Source organism: Epinephelus fuscoguttatus, linkage group LG7 (genome assembly GCF_011397635.1).
Source record: "Epinephelus fuscoguttatus linkage group LG7, E.fuscoguttatus.final_Chr_v1".
NCBI classification, from domain to species: Eukaryota; Metazoa; Chordata; class Actinopteri; order Perciformes; family Serranidae; genus Epinephelus; species Epinephelus fuscoguttatus.
In genome coordinates, this window is record NC_064758.1 from 28,676,039 (window position 1) to 28,698,779 (window position 22,741).

The 22,741-nt window shown below is 41.1% G+C and overlaps 1 protein-coding gene across 1 annotated transcript; it reads right to left on the bottom strand.

Annotated features, from left to right (window-relative positions):
- Positions 1-5,357: 5,357 nt before the first annotated feature.
- slc17a9b (solute carrier family 17 member 9b) lies at positions 5,358-22,105 on the bottom strand. The gene is made up of 13 exons (XM_049581257.1): positions 21,340-22,105; positions 18,624-18,821; positions 17,978-18,117; positions 16,392-16,491; positions 15,967-16,097; positions 15,760-15,856; positions 14,933-15,029; positions 13,658-13,745; positions 13,528-13,562; positions 13,277-13,392; positions 9,484-9,539; positions 9,314-9,343; positions 5,358-8,937 (listed from the first exon to the last, which is right to left on the bottom strand). Exons 1-13 carry the CDS (start codon positions 21,471-21,473, stop codon positions 8,759-8,761), a joined length of 1,401 nt encoding a protein of 466 aa, XP_049437214.1. The 5' UTR covers positions 21,474-22,105; the 3' UTR covers positions 5,358-8,758.
- Positions 22,106-22,741: the final 636 nt, after the last annotated feature.

Consider the following 22,741-nt stretch of genomic DNA (forward strand, 5'->3'; position numbering starts at 1 on the left):
TCACTATAAATTGGTGCAGAAAATGCACAAAATAGTGTATAAAAAAACAGAATGCAGGAAATTCTGTGTTTGATGCTCAAAATTTTCTAGCGGTGAACCACTAAACTACCCATTTCATATGTATGTGCTCCAATATTGAAATGAAATTTATGCCCTTGATAAGTCAAATTATCAAATAGTTGATCAACAAAAATGAACTACTTTAATAATACAACAGTTGTAGAGAAATTAAAAAAAAAAAAAAAAAAAAAAAAAAAAGCCTGCAAAATATTCTCTGATTTCAGCTTCTCCAAACTGAGGATTGCCTTTCGTTGCAAACTTCTGGCCATTGATTGAACAAAACAAGCAATTTGAGGACATCATATTGGATTCTGGGAAATTTTAATGGGTTAATTGAGAAAATCATCATCAGATTTTATAATAATGAAAGTAAATGTTAGTTGCAGCCAAAGATCTGCAGGCCGTCTATATATAACAAGCTACAAAAAATCTAGGATGTTTTTTGTGGCAAACAACTCACTACTATTATTATCTGAACCGATTTCTCACCTGATTTATCTTCATTACTTAAATTTACCTATCATCCATAATCACTCATTCTCGATTCAAGACATAGCAACAGATTGACAATATGAAATTTGCTTGTACGTGCATTTTACATTATCTTTGAGCTGAAACAATGAGTTGATTACGCAAACAGTCGATAGACAGATAATTAACCCGCACTCCTTTTGATAATCAATGAATCCTTCTGTAGCGAAAATGTGTAACATTTTGTGCCTCCATCTGCTCAATTGTGAAGATTTGCTGCTTTTCTTTGTCCTGTGTGATAGCAAACTGACTGACTGCTATTACAATGTTTTCTAACAGTTTATAGACCAAGCGATTAATTGAGCAGATTGAGCGATAATGGCAATAATTGTTAGCTGCAGCCACACTAAAATATATATTTAAGCGCAGGTGTAGATTTCAGTGGGAACCCAGGGGACACGATGAACATGTGCATTTGTCTCCCCCAATGAACACATGAAAGTAAAATTAAATCAAAGACATTTACACAATAAACTGATGAGAAAAGGCACTAATTGGTGCACAAAAAATCACCAGAATGCAGGAAATTAAGTGTTTGATGCTCAAAAATTTCTGGCAGAGAACCTCCTGTTTCATATGTGTCCCCCCCAGTGTTGAAACAAAACCTACGCCCTTGTATTTAAGTATAATAATACAATCATCGTTCTACTGCTATGTTTGCCACAGTCAGTGGTAAGATTCACATTTAACAAAAATAGTTTAGTTACAGAAAGATTTGCTTTTTTTTACACAGAGTATTTCATTTATTCTCCTCTTGTCTTAAGCATGTGATGCTCCCTGCCAAATGCATAGCACCATATTGTTTTCTAAAATTATATTTCTAAACATTTGTTCAGTCATTTGTCTCCATTTCTGACTCAGGACCTGTGAACTCTGTAACCATTCATTTGGCAAAATAAGAACAGGAAAAACAAGAAAACTCTGTGCTCTCACTCTGTCTGCAGGGGGGAGAGATGGACCGCAGTGATGGAGTACTTTTGTGTCTTTCTTTCTTTTCTTTTTTTTTTTCTGCTTATATAATAACAAATATTAGAGGCTGAAAACAGCCTGAGCTGCCCCTCTCCTGGTGCAGCTCTGAAACCACAAAACAAACACTGTGAAGAAGGATTCAAACCAAACATACCTGTGGAGCCTATAGAGGCAGACATTACAGCAATGGAAGCTTCACAAAAACTGTCAGGGTCGGATATTGTTCTGTAAAAACTAATATTCCTATTGCTGGTGGTGCTGATGCCATGTCCATGCACACACACACACACACTCACACACAAACCAGCACTGTCCTCATCTGGCCAGTGGGTTGAGCATGGTTTAATGTTATTATTGCGCAGGTGTGGGTCCTGTCCCTCAGGGTTCCATTAAAATGATGCCCCTCTCAATAGCGGCTCCATTTGCTCTTTAGATTTAACACAGGCCATATGTCTAGCAGGAGGCAAACAGCTGATGGGGTTTAATTGACAGAAATCAACATATTTGGTTGTGTGTGTGTGTGTGTGTGTGTGTGTGTGTGTGTGTGTGTGTGTGTGTGTGTGTGTGTGCGCGGGTCTGAGTGTGTGGTGTGCTAATGGTGGACGTGCTTGGGCTCAGGGGATCCCTTTAAAGGGTCAATTGTGTATCAGAACAGAGTTTGGAAAGAAAAAAGAAAGAGGGCAAAAGAGAAGAGAGGCAGAGGCAGACACAGACAGAGATATTGATGGGAAACAAAACTAATTCATAATGGAGACAGAGAAAACTGCCACAGATTCAAAGCACAGTTTAGCATTGCAGGACATAACCCTGCACATCAATGTGTGAATACATTTCCTTCATTTTGGAGCTGACACTCTTGTCCATTCCAGGAACACCGCTGTGTACAGAGTGTTAACTTCATGTTTCATCTCGCTTCACAGAGACACTGTCCCTGGCTGCAGTCAAATCATGTAAAATTGCCTCTGTCACGGAGCTGATTCAGGCTCAGGAGGGGACCCAAAACAAATGAGTGTATCCACTGCAGGGCCCTCGAACTTCATCAATCCATGCGAGACACTGAAATAATTAGATTTGACGTACCAAACCATTTTATGCTCACTTAAAGGTCCAGCGGGTAAAATTTAGAGGGATTTAGTGGCATCTAGAGGTGGGGATTGCAGATTACAGCCATCTGAAAATTCTTGCGGTTAGATTTTCTTCAGTGTTCAGGAGGTTTTTATCAGGAGAATTATCTGTCCCCTCCTCTCCAAATCACCTGGACCTGGAGATTTAATCTGACTCTGAATAAAGCAGTTTCACATTAAAAATCAGTGTTTCTTCAATGCTGATCAGCTCATCAGGGACATGCTGCTATCTCAACATCTTCTAATATGTACTCACCTTTTTTCTCTGATGACTTAAGATCCAGATGTTCAGGAGGTTTTTAGTGGGAACTGAATCATCCGCAGAAGCCTCTTCCTTTCGGACCCGGTGATTTAAACTGGTAAAAACATTGCAGAGGGGCTGCTAACTACGGTCACCCACACACAAAAGTAAATGGCCCCATCTAGAGCCAGCAGTGGGTTCCTCCCTTCCAAGCTACTGTAGAAACAAGGTGGTGCAACATGGCAATCTCCGCAGACGAGGGCCTACTCCCTACATAGATATAAAAGGCATTCTGAAGACCAGTTCAGACCAAAATTCGCAACAAGACAAAACCGTTTTAGAACGTTGCAGAGAAAAGTTGCAGTGCTGTGAACTGGCCGTCTGAGCTCGACTCAATCTGGTTGATGGTGTCATCTGCAACTCAGCTGGTCAAATTGCTGATGGCTGGTTTTATAACGTAGAGCACGTCACCTGTTTCATCAGCCAGGTGTAGAGAAGTCCGCTGGTCAAGTCAAAATGACTGCAGACGGCTTGTTCGCTTGCTGCGGCAGGAGTTCCATCTTCGCCAAGCCCTCTGTAGCCGTCCTCACGGTGTGCCAGTGTCAGACAGTGGGTCATTGCTTCTGCTGGCTGTATGTGCTGTATGTGCTTATGTCCCCTCATGCACACATATTCTCATTGACTGATTAATTGATGCTGCTTATTTATAATATTGTTTTTCGCCGTTTCATCACTACTACAAATGCAACTGTAGCCAGTATCTCACTACCACGGTCCTCATTCGTATCTTAAGAAGCTACAAATTATATTCAGTCACAAAATAAGCCAAAAAGGCTGGAAATCAGAACAGAAGTACAGAGAGTTGTTGCATAGATGATGATACACCGTCTCATCTAGTTGCATCGGTGTGGATCGGCAGGTTTTTAGATCATTGCAGAGTGGCACATTGCAAGCAACTCATCTCGTCGCTAATCTTTGGTCTGAACAAAAACACAACAGTTCTTATTTTCAGGTGATTATGTACAAAAGGAAACATACTTATTATATTATATTCCATCTCTGCCAATATATCCCCCTAAATCCTACAAACTGAACCTTTAACAGAAATATTTCTTGGATATATTTTTGAAAAGTAGGAGAATGGTTAAAGTTCTTCTAAGTCATGAGGGATAACCCAACATTAGGCTAACAGGCGCAACGCAATTAGCACATAAAACCTGTCAATGGCCCACAATATCACAGCCCTCTAAGGAGTGGCAGACTTATAAAGCCTCCTGATCTACCACTACAAAGTCATTAATCCTTCCCACACAATGACCAGTCTTAAACAGGGCCTCTATATTATTAGGTAGCCCTATATGGCAGTTTAGCTTTGCACTAATTAGCATTCAGATCAGGGACCGCAGAGGCAGCCCCTCCACCACAGAGGAAGGACATAGGATGAGATGGCGACACAGTGAAATGTCATTAACTTGATGTTAATTACTAATTAATGGGGCTATTTCATTTACATGTATCTCTGGCTCTCTGATGGGGCCTGCCTTTACTGGGTTACTCTTACCAGCCGACAAGTTGGGGGAGGGTTTATCTCCCCTCTCCTCTACACTCACCCTCACAGTGTTTCATCTCTGCTAATTAAATAGTGGGCCACTCATCATGATTATGTCTGCTTTTACAACACCATTTTCCGTCAGTGAGAGCACTCCAATAAGTGACTGACCACCTCTTTAGCGCCGTGGCTGTTTTTGTATGAACTATACATCAAAAGCCAAATTCTCTGCCAACTCCACTCCACTCTGCTGACTTCTATCTGACTTGTTACTTTCACTCACTTGTGACCCCCTCCCTTTCTTTTCATTGCCACACGGCAGCCACAAGCCACCCGTCTCCATGGCAACCTGAGCCGTTCGGTCCCATGAGAAGGGAGTGGGTTGGGTTGACTAGCGTCTGGCCATTCGCACGTGGGCAGTGCCAGCTAGCCAACATGGCACGCAGCATCCTGCCATATGGTGCCACCACATACGTCCTGCTAGCCCCGGACTTGGGGATCTGGGCCTGTAGTGAGCCGCTGGTGTGAACAGGACAGACCTGCACTAGACCCTGTTCAGCAGCTGATCCATACGCAGAATTGGCTGCTGATGTACAGACAAATGTCTCAGCTTCACAGTGGCAAAACCTTCCTCAGTCTTTATCTGTTTGTGTATACAGGTGTATGAAATTAATCTTTCATATAATCATGAATATTCATTATAAGTCATATTAATGAAAACTTTCTTTTACCATGGTAGAATGGAGGCCTTCTATGTAGCTTAAAGTATTCAGAGACTAGATGGCACCATGTGCTCTCCTCATTGCCGATACTATGCTGCCTCTCTGTGGCACCACAGAGAAAATACACACAGACAGTGGAGCACATTGACACAACTCACCACTGCTGACAAAATATATTTTTATTCAAAGTTAATATATGCTTTTAAATACAACACATCTTAAAAGCATCAGAATACTGCATTTTCTTGAATGGTTGTATTCTGTTTTTTTTTTTTTTTTATCATACATATCTTACACGTTGTTATCAAAAAGGATTTGTCAGAAGGCTTTCAGGAACCTACAGTGAGATATGTTGGTGAACAGAACTCCAGTCATTTCACATGTCATTTCATATGTTTACATTTTGCAGGATGTCAGCACAGTAAACAGAAAAAAAGGGGACAAGCAGTGAAGGCAGTTGTAAAGAGTGCACATCTGCTGAGGCGAGTAAAACATCTGAGGAATGTGGGACGTTTGGTTTTAAAAAAGAAATGTTGAAGGCTGAGTATTTTGTACCATGTAATTAAATGGTGTATCTTAAAGGTCAAGGCATACAATTCGAGTATGATCACTATAAACCATAGTGAAGGTACAGAATCAGAGCGACATTTGCCGCGGATATCCGATTTCAATCAGATATCAAAATAAATTAGTCTAAACAGAATCTTTACTCTGAAATAGGGCTGGGCAAAATGTAGATATTATATCGATATTGTGATATGAGGCTAGATAGCGTAACATCTCAAGTGTCTTATCCTGGTTTTAAAGGCTGCATTACAGTAAAGTGATGTCATTTTCTGAACTTATAAAGCTGTTCTAGCTGTTATATTATTTACCTACTGGTGATTATTTAGCAAAATCTCATTGCGTAAATATTCTGTAAAAGCACCAACAGTCAACCCTAAAATATCGTCACAATATCGATATCAAGGTATTTGGTCAAATATATAGAGAAGTTTATTTTTCTCCGCATCGCCCGGCCCTATTCGGAAGGTTTGAATAAATCCTGTTAATTTCTTATACCCAAATTTTTGTAACCACTGACCAAGACAATGTAAGAAACATACCAGGCATTTCAGAAATGTAATCTACACCGACAAAATATTCAGCCAAAGGATACACTTCCCAGTGTTTACAGAAAACATCAATATAAACGTATGTGAACAACAATGACGAGTCGCACAGAAGCAACACAACTCCTACGAAGAAGGCAAAAATGTAGCGATGTACAATAGACAATAAATCTTCTGTCATTGCTTAAATCAGGCACAAAATAATAAATGCATAGATTTAAAGGTACGCGTGTCAAGTAAGCATTGAGATTGAAAATGAAATCTTAAGACTGAGCTAAAGCTAAATGCTACAATCTCTTCAACATTCAGCCAGAGCTATGCAGCTTGCTTTACGTTGCTACATACTTTACAGTTACAGCAATATGCCAAATCTTCTCCTGATTTCAAGTCCCCTCCCACCTGCCACCACAACATTCATCGTGTCAGTGTGTAACATGGAGACTGTTTAACTTTGCCTTCATGAGACAGAATGGACAGACACTAGCTCTGACACCACCGTGACAGGTGAATGGACGACCATCCTGCGCTAACTATCTCCCTCTAAAATACTGACTCACTTCCTGTCCAACATCTAGGTAACAATCATAAGTTAAGTGCGACGATAAAGGTGGATGATTTAATGCAAAAAAGTTAGAGATCAAGTTTTCACCAAAATGATAATATGGACCAAAGTGCAGGTCAGAAAAGAAAATAACTGAAGAAACTAGACAAGCACACAAGTCTATTAAAGTGAATCTTCGGTATGTTTTTACCTGGACCTCATATTTCCATGTTTTTGTGTCTGAGTGACTGATGAAGATAATTTTTGAAACTGGTTCAGTATTGAGAGAGCCGCCTGCAATGTAATACCAACAGGCAATTGTCCACCATCAATTTACATCTATTAGAAGTGATTGTTTTTGTCACTGACAGGCTCAGATTGTTATTAGAAGTGTCTGACAACATTGAGGAAAAGACCCAACAGTTCAAGGAGAAGTCTCACTCTGAAATCCTGCGGGAGGTGACTTGTTGCAGTACAAACAATGGTGGAAACTATAGCTTAATGTTATCTAAAGGATTTTCAACATGATGGGTATGTAACGGATTTCAATGATGTGGGAAAGCACGAGATTTCAGAATGAGACTTTTCTTTGAGCGAGACTTTGTAACAATATCAAACATCTGAGCCTATCAGTGGCAAAAACAAGCACTTTTAGTGGTTGTAAATAGATGGCGCACAAATGCCCACAGGGATAATAGTGCAGCTTGCTTCACTGCTGCGGCTGTCGCTGTCTTTGCTTAATACTGGACCAGCTTTAAAAACTGTCACTTAGACAAAAAGCACAGGTGAACAGGGTCCAGGTTGAAAATACCAAAGTTTCCCTTTCAGGTCATTCATACTGCATCATACTGTTGATAACTTACATAATCTTCGGTCATATTAGCTAATATATTTATTTCTCCTGTCACCTAAGTGTGAAAAAAAAATCTGAAATTGACAAAAAAAAATCAGAAAGCCTCATAAATACATAAGTTCTTAAAATAATTAAGTGAGGTATTTCTATTACATGCAACCACATAGAAAGAAAAAAAATATATTACCTTTGGTCTTACTCAAAACATATTCTTTGAGACAACAAACAGGGAGAATACACTCCATCAAGGCTGTGTTGCTGTTCAGCTCCCCATGACCCCTTTCACCCCCTCCGACTGTAACAATAAGATGGGCTTGTAACCATGGAGACGGGGGACTATAAATGGTAGATCGTACAGGACATTAGAGCGCCTGCCGAGTAATTAGTGGCTGGGTAATGAGGTGTCACTCAGACAGTGATGGGTGAGTGGGGCGTACTAATAAAAGACTTCAGGTAGGAGAGGCTGGACTCTCCCCACGTCACCCACGTGCGCCCACACCGCCTCCCCCACCCCTGCAGGGTAAGAACACACCACCTTGGTCTGTCACAGCTGTCAAAAAGCTCCTGAGACTAATACATCCATCACTCTCATGTATGATAACACATGAATTACAATTTCCATCTCGTTCCAAGTAACACATTCTGTAACAAATGACGAGCGTGAACAGCAGCCCGGCGCCTGTTTAACCACCGCGTGCTGCACAAGCTGGGACCTGGAGGTAGTGTAGACTCTTGTCATTCCCATTCCACCCTGAACTAACGGAGCATCCTCTAACACAGCTGTGTTTTTCTAGGGATTTGACGCTCTAGCTCCACAAGATTTTTCAGTTACAGTGTACAGGCTGTGCTGTGTGCTTTTCAGTAATGGCTGCAGTACTCCTTCAACCAGACACAGAGCCAGTCAAAGTTTCCCACGTTATATGTGGGCTTTATCCGTGTGCCACTTGCCATCCATTGGCTGGTTCTCCAATGTGGGTAATGTCCTAGCTGCTGGTTGCCCAAGGTCGTATCTCCCTTGAGGGGTTAGCACACTAGTCCCTCTGATGGCATGATGATTTAGATGTGGATGTTGTGGTGGCGGATTTTACTGGAGTCAATGTCGACCCGGCGGGCCTCAGCAAAGGCCAGGAAGGTGCAGAGGCCCAGCAGGTTGACTGTGGTAATAAGGGCAAACACGGATGCCCACGAGCCTGTGGCCTCGATGAGATATCCCGAGAAATACACCAGGAGGACCCCTGCACAGGAACACACACACCGTTAATAGTACATTATCACAAAGCTTTAAACAAAGCTCTCAGTATCTTCCATGTGACTGTTCAGTTTTTCCGCAGAGAAAATGTCACAGTCCATTACACATCCCTCACAGGACCACAAACTGTCATCCTCTGTTCCCTGTATTATTCATCTGACACACACCGCCATTATGCTCCCTTGATGAAATATGCATGGCACATAGGCGCCAGCGTGACTGACAGCAGACACACCAGCTCAAAGTTTGAATTTAAAGAAGCCGATGAATTATTTCACTTCATAGATTGGTGCAATTTAGCAACTGCTGGTGAAAGATTCATCACAAGTATTTTGTTCCCAACGTCCCTGCCTGAAACTCACCTAAGAAAGCACCACATGTATTCATAACACCTGTAAAAGAAATGCAGATACACAGATGTAAAATTCAAGACTTTATCAAAATTGTAGCTGGGCTTTAAAAAAATGATCACATGAAATGTTTGGTATGAATGAAAATTTCATAAAAATTCTGGAAATGCTTTTTAACTTACCAAATAAAGCTCCGGCACAGGACGGAGCAAGATCTTGAACATTTACAGATACGCCGCTGTAAGAGTAATACATTTCATTAGCCATTTCATCAGCCATAAATTGACTCCGAATTGCATCAGTGTAATACCAATAATCGGCCTGACAAATCTCAGCCACAAAATGATTAGAAGCAGAGGAGGAAATATCTGTGTTCAGGGAAATGTATCATAGACAGTTTGTATTCTGCTCCCAGCCTGCTAACAGACTGCATCTATATTGTGAATGAAACCAATCCATTTTCTTTCTTTACAAAGTAAGCTAAAAAAAATGGGTTATATTTAGGGCTGGGTATCACTACTTGATACCTTTAACCCAGTACAGAGTCGTATTGAAACTTCTCCAGTCAAACAAACCCTGCATTCGATCCTGTTTGTGCCCAGATCAAAGACAAAAGACTATTTGTAATATTTTGCTCGCAGCCAATCACCTCAAGCGTTCTTTGAGTTAATGTGGCATGTGATTGGCTGATTGGCCCACTACCGCAGCAGCTACAACCCATGGAGTCTGTGGTGGGTTGAGGCTGAGCTTGGTCTATATGACAAAGTTGTTTGTACAGTTATTCAATATACACTCATCAGCCACTTTATTAGGTACACCTTGCTAGTACCAGGTTGGACCCCTTTTACCTTCAGAACTGCCTTAATTCTTGGTGTCATAGATTCAACGAGGTGCTGGAAACATTCCTCAGAGATTTTGGTCCATATTGACATGATAGCATCACACAGTTGCTGCAGATTTGTCGGCTGCACATCCATGATGTGAATCTCCTGTTCCACCACATCCCAAAGGTGCTCTATTGGATTAAGATCTGGTGACTGTGGAGGCCATTGGAGTACAGTGAACTCATTGTCATGTTCAAGAAACCAGTTTGAGATGATCTGAGCTTTGTGACATGGTGCGTTATCCTGCTGGAAGTAGCCATCAGAAGATGGGTACACTGTGGTCATAAAGGGATGGACACGCTCAGCAACAATACTCAGGTAGGCTGTGGTGTTTAAACCATGCTCAGTTGGTACTAAGGAGCCCAAAGTGTGCCAAGAAAATATCCCCCACACCATTACACCACCACCAGCAGCCTGAACCGTTGATACAAGGCAGGATGGATCCATGCTTTCATGTTGTTTACACCAAATTCTGACCCTACCATCTGAATGTTGCAGCAGAAATCAAGACTCATCAGACCAGGCAACATTTTCCAATCTTCTATTGTCCAGTTTTGGCGAGCCTGTGTGAACTGTAGCCTCAGTCTCCTGTTGTTAGCTGACAGGAGTGGCACCTGGTGTGGTCTTCTGCTGCTGTAGCCCATCTGCTTCAAGGTTTGACGTGTTGTTGGTTCAGAGATGGTCTTCTGCAGATGGTTGTGTGTGAAAATCCCAGTAGATCAGCAGTTTCTGACAGACCAGCCCGTCCAACCATGCCACATTCAGAGTCACTTAAATCACCTTTCTTCCTCATTCTGATGCTCAGTTTGAACTTCAGCAGGTTGTCTTCACCATGTCTACATGCCTAAATGTATTGAGTTGCTGCCACGTGATTGGTTGATTAGCTATTTGTGTTAACGAGCAGTTGAACGGGTGTACCTAATAAAATGGCTGGTGAGTATATATTTTAATAATCTGAACACTTTTACAATGTATTCTTGTAAAAACCATTTGGATGGGGAGGAGTGGTGGTGGCATTTTAGGCAACTGAATAATTTCATTCACATATGGGTATTGAGTAAAGTAGAAAAAAATGTATCAGATGAGGTACTCTTGGTATTGGTATCACTTTATGGGTACTGGTTTTGGTATTGGTATTGGAATTTTTCAAACAATATACAGTCGGAGTGATGTTACTGTGGATAAGACAATTAAAAATATTGGGCCACTCTTCAACTGACAGTATAAGCACCAAACAGGAAAAACACGACCAACCACACAGCTGACACTTCCCCATACTTGTGGTCACATTTCGTCATCGTTTGGTTGTTTCTCAGTAACAAAACACCCAAGATTATTCACCCATCCTTTCTTTGTATGAAACTGTGTTTTTGTTTTGTAAAGTGAAGCACATATACTCACAGTTTAAAAGTTTAAGTCTACTGATATATGTATGTTGTCTTATTATAAACAGGAGTCTGTGTCATTTTACAAACTCTCACACAACTTGTGCAGTATAATCCAAGTCACATGTATCCAGTTGCCTGTTCAGTACTTCCCAAACAGCCAGCCCTTTCAGACAGTGAATGGAATTTACCTAATGAAACTTGTCTAAACTCTCTTCAAAGCCAGACTCCACTGACATAAAAAGTAATTTTACTCCCTGAACTTGGGAACTGCTGGTCCACCACTGCCTTGACTTTAGTGTTTTAAAGGCTTAGTTTTTAAGGATTCACCAAAGTCACACAATAACACAAACGAACTGATCCAAAGAGCGGCAGACAAGCAGCTTCATTGTTCAATTAAGTAAAATTACTGTTTGTCAATGGAGTCTGGGGTTGTGTGAGAGTTTGTAGTCTAGTGTTTTGATATAGTTTTGCTGTTGTTAAATGCAGCTGTCTATGACTTCAGTTCATTAAGAAAGAAGTAACTGATATACAAATGGGCATCTGGGTGGCGAAGTATTCCTTTAATCTGCACTTGAATATAGTCCACAACAAATGTACTATTTACCACCATTTGAGTAATGATTTCTAAAAACTTTCTGGATATGAAAGTCTCATTAAAAATGACAGTTAATATCAGTGACCCATTTTTAGCAGCCATGACCTTAAAGAAATAAAGAATAATACATTTGGCAATTTTCCTTATGTGGTTAGATTAAGTCTGCAAAACACAGAGACATTCAGTGAATCAGAGGTGCTTGGTGGGTCAAACAGCGGACCAAAGTTTCTAACTGCAGGCCTAATATAAGCTGAGATGCTGCTAATTCTACCCTAGTTAAGCTCAGTGGAGCCTGGGACACACTTCGTGGTGGGAGGTGGTGGAATATTTTACACTCTTGAGGAATAATTCAGCCTCTCATATGACCATTTGTATGTCAGTTACTCACCCTGTGTTACAATGAATATGGAGGAGTACAGTAAACATTCTTGATCAATTGGAGTCGTAGGGGTCTGCGATTAACAACAGCAAAACTATATTAAAACATCTGTTTACGAACTCTAACAGAACTCGTGCTGTTTAACCCAAGTCTCATTTACCATGTCATATGCTCAGTACTTCCCGAACACAAACATTTCTGCATAAAAAGTCTTGGCACAGACGAGTAGTGCACCTGCGATTTTTATGCAGAAGTGTTTTATATAGTAAATTTTTTGCGAGTATTGAGCATCTGCCTGGGTAAATGAGACTTTGATTATACTGCATGAGTTGTGTCAGAGCTTATAAACTGATATAGCTGTGCTGTTGTTACACACAGACCTCTGTGACTCCTGTTCATCAAGAATTTTCTCAGTTTCTGAATTCTTTGTTCACCTGAGGCATGCACAAGAAAAAATAGCTTTAACCAACTTTCTTGACGAATTCAGCATGAAACAGAGTGAGTAACTGATATACAATTTGGGGTTAAGTATTCCTTTGATGTCTCAGAGGCGGCTAAGTGCTGCTGTACTTATAGAACTGGAAATGAATGTAATGGTTTTAAAATGGTTTCAAGGCAGCAATACAAAACACAAAAACAAGCCTTGGGCAACACCACATTTAAATCTAATAAAAGGTGGTGGTTTCAGGGTGAGAGATAACAGTGTACAGATATTCTAGGTGGCAGTACCTGTGACTGAAGGTGGTGAGGCCCATGGTGGCAGACACAAATGCTACAGCCCAGGGGAAGGTGGTGTTGCCACACAGAAGAAGGGTAAACACACTGGACACACCCATAGAGAAAAACTAAGGAACAAGTGCACACAAAGACCAATCAAATACAATGTTACACAGTTCATTATGTTGGAGTATAAAGAGACATTCATACAGTTAACAAATAGCATACACATGCACTAAAAAGGCAACTGTCAAATATCGTACCTGCATCAACTTCCTCACAGAGGCTGTATCAAAGCCTGTGGGGAACAGGAGAGAGATAAGAACAGACAATTACACAGCTGCATTGTCACTAAAAAGAATTCTGATATCAGCTCATCATCAGTCGCCCCACCTTGACTGATGAGGTGGTCAGATAAGCAGCCACTGAAAAGGGAGGACGGGATGGCCACCAACCACGGAATGACATTAAACACCCAACCCTGGAGAGACAACATATTTTCTTTGGTACAGACATCATCAGACATTTCCTAAATTTTTATCTCGCACTGCCATCTGGCTGAAATGTCTCGATTAAGTAGACTGCCATGAAATTTGAGATATCAGCTATCCATGGTTCCCAGAGGATGAATCCAATGACTTTGATGATCCCTGACTTTTTAATCTACGTAATGCCACCAGCACGTAAAGGTTTTTATTTACCCTGTAAAAAACTCTGCATCTACCAGGTGGATTGGAATTAAATTTTCAGGTTTCTGACTGATGCACCATTATGTCTGTAGTCACCTTACTTTTCCTCAAGCACCACCATAAGGTCTAAATTTAAATGTGTCCAATACTTATGACCAAAACTGCAAAACTAATAACATTCCCATGAGCTCCAGCTGTACTTTGTGTTCAGTGCTCATTAGTAAATGTGAGCATGCAAACAGGCCAAACTAAGATGGTGAACACGGTTAACGTCATACGTGATTACAACCCAATCACAAGAAAAAATGGCATTGTACGTTTCTAGAAAACCACGAAATTTGCACATTACAATGTGGCAGATGTAGTGGATACTTTAAAATGTATCACAGCATTTCAACAACACTGTGGTTAATGTGTGGTTATGTTTAGGCACAAACACTACTTGGTTATGGTTAGGAAAAGATCATGCTTTGGCTTAAAATACCAAATTTGAGGGCACAAACCCCGCTGGAGAGGCAGTCACGTCTCGGTAAAAAACAACCACTTTTTGTGGCATTAGTCACGCTTGAAACACGGCAATGACTTGTTAAAAAAAAAATCTGTTTTGTTGTTTTCAGGCATCTCACCTAGATGTCAGGCATCCATCATCCACTCCACCTCCCGATGACAAAGCCCGCTCATATAGGCCTTCTACATCACTTCAGAAATTATGATATGGTATGTATGAAAGTGCAAAAGAAATGTATCTGTGGTATCCAGAGACGTACAATGCCAAAATTCTCTTCTGGTGACTGGGCTGCTGATTGATGTAAGCAATAGCTGTTAGCTATTGTTAGCCCAAAGCATTGCTACGCACAAGTGCAGTCTCACAGTAGACACTTAGTCATGTTAATATGAATTCAACTCTCGCAGCTATTTACTTTACTTATTCCTATTATCCTGGGGTCAAATATGTGATCAAAAGTTCACATAAGGTTACCTTGGCATCTGGGAAAGTGTCTTTAAAGAATGTTGGCAGCCATGACAAAAGAGTGAAGAAGGTGCTCGCTGTGCAAAGGTGTGTAACGATCACAGCACTGTTCAGAATGAAGAGAGAGAAACAAACAAAATAAGCACATTGAAACTATGTTCATAAAAACTGTAGATATACCAAAGGTTGCACGGTGTTGTCATTAACAAAGGCATCGTCCCAATTCTTTGAGCTCCTTCTCAAGATGTGACTGAAACCTGTGTCTGTGCCACATGTTTGTCATCTATTGTTTTCCTATATGAGTCATACTCGTGTTGAGACAAGTGGCATGTGATTGAAAGGATCAAGAGTTTGTGACTATTTTAAGCTCACAGCTATCAAACTATCATCGTACCAGTTTCTCTCAAGGTGGATCAGATACGTCAAATAAAACCACAGAGGTTCTCCCTGTCACTGGAAATGGAGCGTATCAGTTGCGTTACAGTATATAAATATCCAGGCAATAGGGAGAGACTGGAAGGACACGTCAGAACTCGATAGGAGAGACATTAAAGGCAGCCAGAGACTGGGCTCGCTATTCTGAAATCTGGTACATATAAAAGCTGGATCATAGTCTACAGAAACTGTTGTATTACAGAGACCTCCTTACTAAATAATGATCTGTCAAGACTGAGATATGATTTATACATTTCTACATTCTTCCTTTTAAATTATTCTTCTAAATTTCTATGCCTACGGGCGAGGGAGCTACACAGAGTACAGAATGCACACATAGACACAGAAGTTTGCACTTGCACTCACACACACTCCACACACTTCCTTTATCTTTATCTCACCAGACTGCAGGTTGTTTGAGGAGCCGTAACCAGTGTCTTTTGGACAGTTTGGACTGGGGCCCACCGCTTCCCAGGGACTCCAGGGTGATGATAGGGCCTGCAAACACAGACGAACACAGACACGTGAGCACACAAGAGGACACTGACTCCTCTTGTACAAATAAGCCTCTGCAAGATACCGTGGACACATTTAAAAGCCTTGCTTGCCTTCTCCTTTGAGCAGATATTTCCACATGCAGTAGGCCCACAGGACTGAGAGGAGACCCGACACGTAGAAAACACTCTGCCAGCCGTACAGGTCCAACATGAGGGAGCCAGCCCCCCCAATCACCAGAGTGCTGGCGAGAATCAAAGGTCACAACGAGACACAACAAGTCAAAAAAAACACACCCGTCTTATCGAGTAGACGCATACACTCCATGAGCTTAACTTTGAATGCAAACAAATACCAGGATGTCATAATAAAACTGTCTACACATCTGCATATAGATAATGAAATCAATATTTTATATCACAATCTGCACTGCTTTCAAATGAGCCCCTCCTCTTTGCACTTGACAGCAGCGATTTCCTCGGAGGAAACACTCATCTCTTTCCCACAATCCCCATTTATTGCATAACGCTTGACTCACCCCAGGTAGGAACCGCTACCCACGGTGCTCATGAGGAAGCCTCTCTCGCTTTCCACCACCTTTTGAGAGCACAGGCTCGCCAAAGAAGGGTAATGAACTCCTGAAATCAGGACACAAAACATAATTGGTTAGCGTTTGGAAGAAATTAAAGGGAGGAATAAACAAGGCAATAAAACCAGGATTTTACCACCCTCAACACACAAGACAAACATATAAATCTGAGGGGAAATAAGGGCAGGAGTGAAGGACACAGCAAATAATTTGGCACGGGCTGAAACATAAGCACCTAGGTTTTGAAACAAGGGCGTGCTGCTAAAATGAATTTAAAGACATGTCCCTAAATGGTAGATCTGTTTAACCTACTCTTAATGTAGGCAGAGTGTTTGTTACTAACTGCTCCATTAAGCTTTCCCTTTATTTGCTTTTCACTGGCGATGCAGAAGAATGTCTGCACCTTCTTGATGGTCCACACAATGGGGTCACACGCTAACATTCTCAGAACAAAAAGGAGTGCTTGCAGTCTATGGCACAATCAATGGGATATTTAAAAACAGCAGGATTGTGCACTGAGTCCTTGTAAAGCACGAGTGACGATTCTCTCTTGACCAATCAACAGACTGATGTGTTTCTAGCTCCAACTTTTAGTATCAGATTTGTGTGCTAGCAGAGGGATTTTATTGGTACCATCCACAGCTTCTGACAGTGCAAAAAAAAAACTGTTTAATGTGTAACAAACTTAACCGGACTGCTTGGTTGAAACGAGGCTTGAATGTCATATGGTTACTCATTCATTCATTTTCTGTAGCCACTTATGCTGTTGGTGGTCGCGGGGGGGGGGCTGGAGCCTATCCCAGCTGACACTGGGTGAGAGGCAGGGTACACCCTGGACAGGTCACCAGACTATCACAGGGCTGACACATAGAGACAGACAACCATTCACGCTCACATTCACACCTACAGCAAATTTAGAGCCACCAATTAACCTGCATGTCTCTGGACTGTGGGAGGAAGCCGGAGTATCCGGAGAAAACCCACATTGACCCCCACCCCGGGTTCGAACCAGAAGCCCTCTTGCTGTGAAGAGACAATGCTAAGCACTGTACCACTGTGCTGCCCATATGGTTACTCAATAAACAAACAGTTCAGTTTGTATTTATCTAAAGAGGAAATGAATAACTATTTTATTTAGATATGGTCACTCAATAAATGAATAAGTCATCCATTTATTCTTTAGATAAATACAAAAATTGGACTGCTTTTCAGTTTAAAGTGTCTTTCAACAAGACTGTCACACTGCATAAAAATTTACCATACAATGTACTTTTAGAGAAAAACAACACCACATTCACTTGACCATGATTTTAACATGTCTATGTGTGCTTTCATGTTGTCTGCCTGTATCCAGTCCCCTAACACAGACAGCAGACTTTAAAATAGTTAATGTATATGCCCTTTCCGGACTTTGAAAAAAAAAAAACAAAAAAAAAAAACATACACTCATTTTTCAAGGTCTGGGTTATGTGTCACCTCAACGACTTACAGTAACCTCGAGATGTGATTCGTCTCATTCACACTGTCCATCTCACCTTGCAACAAGCCCATGAGGAAGCGGGCCAGTGTCATGGAGAAAATTGGCTGGGAGCAGAAGTGGGCCAGGATGGGCGTGAAGGCCGTCATCGACCCCCAGGCTGCTGCAGACAGCAGGAGGACCTTCTCACCTCCCACCCTGTGGACACAGGACACAGACATACTAAATAAATGAATCTTTAACCTTAGAGTTGCTTTTATCAGCTAAAGGTTATGAGAGGTGGCACAGCTTTGACCTCTTGGATGTCTCGTAACACTAGTAGCACTGTTTTCCCACCATAAACATTTTCTCTGTTACACTTACACAAATAAAATTACACTTTTGCTACTATTAGCTTTGGTGTGGCAGTTCTGAAGTAAATAAATTCTCTTCTGTTGATGACACTGTGTGTTTACAGAGGAAACATCTCGCTTCATTCACTGTTTTATCAGTTAACTCTGAGCAAACACAAACGGGCTGTTTGCGTCACTGCCAATGATGTCCTCATGCAAATGACACTTGATGAGCAGGAAGCTCAAACAGGTGCCAACTGAAAACAAGCTTGACTGTCAGCATTCATCCGGGTAACACACAGGAGAGTTCAGTTCACCAGGGCCACTGTTATCTTACAACATGACTACTGTTTTAGCTCCAGTGCTCCTCACCGGTCGCTGACGTAGCCTCCAAGCACTTGGGTGAAGCAGTAGCCCCAGAAGAAGCTGCCCAGCACCATGCCGGTCTCCCTCTTGCTCCAGCTGAACTGTTCCGCCATGCTGACGGCACAGATGGGCATCGCCACACGGGCGCAGTAGAGAAGGCATGTCCCAAGCAGCAGCACCACTGTCCATACCCTCGCTACAGGCCTGCACGAGAGGGAGAACAGAATAGATTGAGCAGAGGCAACGTGTGGGGGCAAACTTTGGACTTAAAACCAGTTAGGGATGTCTTATCTAATTCTGGGAGGGAAGGCACTGCTCCAAGTTTGTCTGCACTACATCCAACATGTTTTAAAGGGGAACACCAACCATATTCAAGAAGTCCAATGATGTATTTCCTTGAATTAGGAAAGTTCAATTAATATTTGTGAACATGAAAATGTACCCATACAAAATCACAATGACATAATAACAATCACTTCCAGGTGGACAACTGGCAATTAATTTTAAAATGCGGAGATACGTAAAGTCAGCAACCTTGTTTCTTTCTGTTGTCATTTTCAACCATAACTGTAACTTTTAAAGACATACAGTAATAAACTTTGGTCCCACCATCCTCATGTTTCTGCTATGCTTATTTTATGAACTCTGTTGCTTTGCTATCATCTTTTATAAACCAAATCTACCAGCACAGACGATAACCAACGTACTGCTGTGGACAGGGCCGCAGCTAAATGTATTTCAGGCACCTAAAAAGACAATCATTATTAGTGTAAGTGTACACTGCGTTTGAATATTTGCTCCACTTTACCTTACATACTAACCAACTGAGGCCGCAGTAACCCAGCATCTCAAGTGCTCTGCTGAATAATTACTGTTTCTCTTAAAGGAGTTTGGTGGCTTTGATATAACAGCTGATATAAACTGATATATATATTTTTAGGTGGTCCATTTTAGGTAGCTTAAATCTAGGAGTGGAGGAAGAAATTAATACAGAATAGCACTGCAATATTTTTGTGTGGCAATATCGTATCGTGACACAGTGCCAAGTATCGATTTTTTTTAATAATGTAACTTATGAATATGACAAATACAAAGTACATTTTAAGTAGCCAACTAGAACAATATAATCAACTGGTTTTTCAGTCCACTAGATACATTTTGCTGCTACAAAAAAAAAAGTCTGAAGTGAGACTAAAAACTTTATTGTATTGGATAAAACAGATGTTGACAAAGTTTTTCTTTGGGGAACATAATTTACAGCTGAATAAGGTAATAAATCCTAATAAATTTTATTGCAATACTCAGCATATCGCAACATATTTAAAAATCGCAATAATATTGTATCGTGGATCCTCTGGTGATTCCTATGACTACTTAAAACCAGCCAATTGAGGCAGTGTTTGCTAAGAGTCATATGATTTTATGTATGCGACACATAGATTTTCTACCCTGAAGTCATTGTAAACTATCCTTGTGATTCAGTCTGTACTCAGAACTTTCCCTAAGGTGCCCTTGACGTCATCTACAACATATATATGACCATTCATTGTCTATGGAGCAGCTCCAGACTAAATACTAGGGGTGGGAATCACTAGAGGATCCACAATATGATATTATCACAATATCTAAATCACGATACAATATTATTGTGATTTTAAATATGTTGTGATATGCTAAGTATTGCGACAACACATATTGTGATATACTGGGGTTTATTACCTTTTTCTGCTGTAAATTATGTCCCTAAAGGAAAACATTGCCAACATCTGTTCAGACATTTTTGCAGCAGCAGCAGCAGCAGCAAAATGTATTTATTTATTATTCTAGCAGGCTACCTGATGTTTAATTTGTATTTGTGATGTTGTAATTTATGTAATTAAAAAATCGATACTTGGCGCTGTGTGACGATACGATACTGCCGCACAAAAATAGCTTGAAACTGCTGTATCGATTTCTTCCCCCACCCCTTCAAGATTATAGGCTATTGTTGACATTTCACTCTGATGAAAAATAACATTTCCGCAGATAATTATCATCACCGTTTTATCTCATGTAATATGAAGGAGGCTACTTCATTGTTAGGGTTAGTGAAGCCAGACAACCAAAAGAAGTGTAAGTTGACCCTACTCCATACCCTATGACATCACAAATTTAAGGTTTAGCACTCTAGTTTTTGGACTTGTGAAAGTGTTTAACAATATTTTTTGGACTGTCTTTGGCCACAGAAGTAACATGTATGAATTTATGAAAATGGGCCTAGCTTCCCTTTAAAGTCTCTTCTATCTCCATTTAACTTGAATTCATACATGTGTCAGCTATAATTTGGGGGATTTCATGTGCTGAAATTCAAGGAAATGACTTTTAGAGAATGGAGCCAAAACAATATGGTGACTACTTCCTACTTCAGGAGCCATTTGATCTATGTGGCACTGCCACTACATCTTAAGAGTATTGCTATATGAAGCGCCATAGTTGATACGTGTCATTTTACCCCCAGATGTTGAAGTGCTTTAATTGCAAAATGGCTCTATTACTGATAGAGGAACGTAGAGGGTTACAGAGGAAAGAGTTGCTCAAAAAGTATCGGTATTGATTTGGATTAATCACATTTCTCCGGGGACATTAGTTAGCCTGCTAAGTAGCTAAGACGTTGGTGATTAAAGAGGAAAGAAAAAGAGAAGCAGCACTGTTGAATGTGTCTCTGCTGGGATTAAAGCCTTACCTTGACCAGTTGGTGTTGTGTTCAGGCCACTTCTTGTGACACCCAGCAGCTCCGATCTTGTCAGACGGATGGTTTTCCTTGTGACAGACCAAATCTGGACTATAGTTCTTGCCATATTTTTGAATAACTGCCATTCAACAGCGAGTTACCAGCAGCCTCCTCTCAACCGCCTCGGCTGTTTACTTTCGATGTGTTTCCGGTCGATCAGTCAGAGAAAAGTAGACAGAAATCAGACCTTATCATAAAGTGTGTGCGCAATCATATCTCTACGCGTAACTCTGGTCCATAACCTGTGCGGCTGGGCTGACGGGAACACAGCAGGCGATGGTCACGGAACTGAGCTGGAGGAGGGAGTCTGTTTTTCCTGATGCCCTAGGAGGAGTAATCCACGTGTCAGTTTTTCTCCCCACAGTCTCCTCCTGCCGCCGGCCACGCAGTTCTTCTTTTGATCGGTAGGGTTAATCTGGAAGTGTTTTCTCTTTAGTATTCCCCAAAACCGGTTTCAACTGTCTTTCCTTGCCGATTCCGTATCATCCAATACGCCAGAGAGACGCCTCTGGCTCTGGCTCCGGTCCCTCTCCAGTCATGACGGTGCAATATAGAAATGTTACTGTGTCGTCTATGGGAGCATCGCCCGAGCACCAGGATGTAGTCTCCTCCTGACCCGTCCTTGCCGGATGGAGACGTGATGGTGCCCGTGCTGAGGAGCTGCTGTGTGGAGCACAGATATGCGCAGTGTGCCTACAAGGTTGTTTAAATGGTCCGTCTGCCCCTGGCTGTGTAAAATAGCAGGCAGTCGTTATATAAGACTCTGCATTTAGCACAACTTTTAGCTGCTCCATACAGGGTGGATGGTGCTGGAGGAAGTACTCACATCCTTTACTCAAGTTATACATGTGATAAACAGTGATGGGGGAAGTCCTGCATGTAAAAGTCCTGCATTCAAAATCTTATTCAAGTAATACAAAAGTATTTGCATCAAAATAAAGTAAAGTAAAAGTAGGCTGCACATTATGCAGAAGTGCCCATTCAGAATCATATAGTATTAGATTAGTGACGTGATGTGTGCATCACTTCAATGTTGCTAGTAAAGGTGGGGCTTATTTATATTACTTATTATACTTCTGGGTAGCTTAAATTTTAATACTATTTTAATTCATTAATTGATTTATATTTTGTATTAATCTTCTGCAAATCTGCGAAAATACTGTACTTGCCTCCAAAATGTAGTGGAGTAAAAGTATAAAGTAGTACAAAGTGGAAAGTACTAAAAATACTGTACTTTCATCCTCCTCTGAAACATATTATGAGCTATAATGGAAAACACAAAAACAAGTTGAGCAAAGCATACTAAATTCTACAAGGCAAACAAGGAAATACAACCAATATCATGAGGAAAAAA

Bases quoted from the DNA above. Each gene is read 5' to 3' on its own strand.
- slc17a9b (XM_049581257.1), bottom strand. From the start codon at position 21,473: ATGGCAGTTATTCAAAAATATGGCAAGAACTATAGTCCAGATTTGGTC. The intron at 13,746-14,932 runs GTAACCTTATGT...TTGTCTCTCCAG, and splicing joins ACACTTTCCCAGATGCCAAG to GGTTGGGTGTTTAATGTCAT. The intron at 13,393-13,527 runs GTACGATATTTG...CTTGTTCCTTAG, and splicing joins CTGTGAGGAAGTTGATGCAG to TTTTTCTCTATGGGTGTGTC.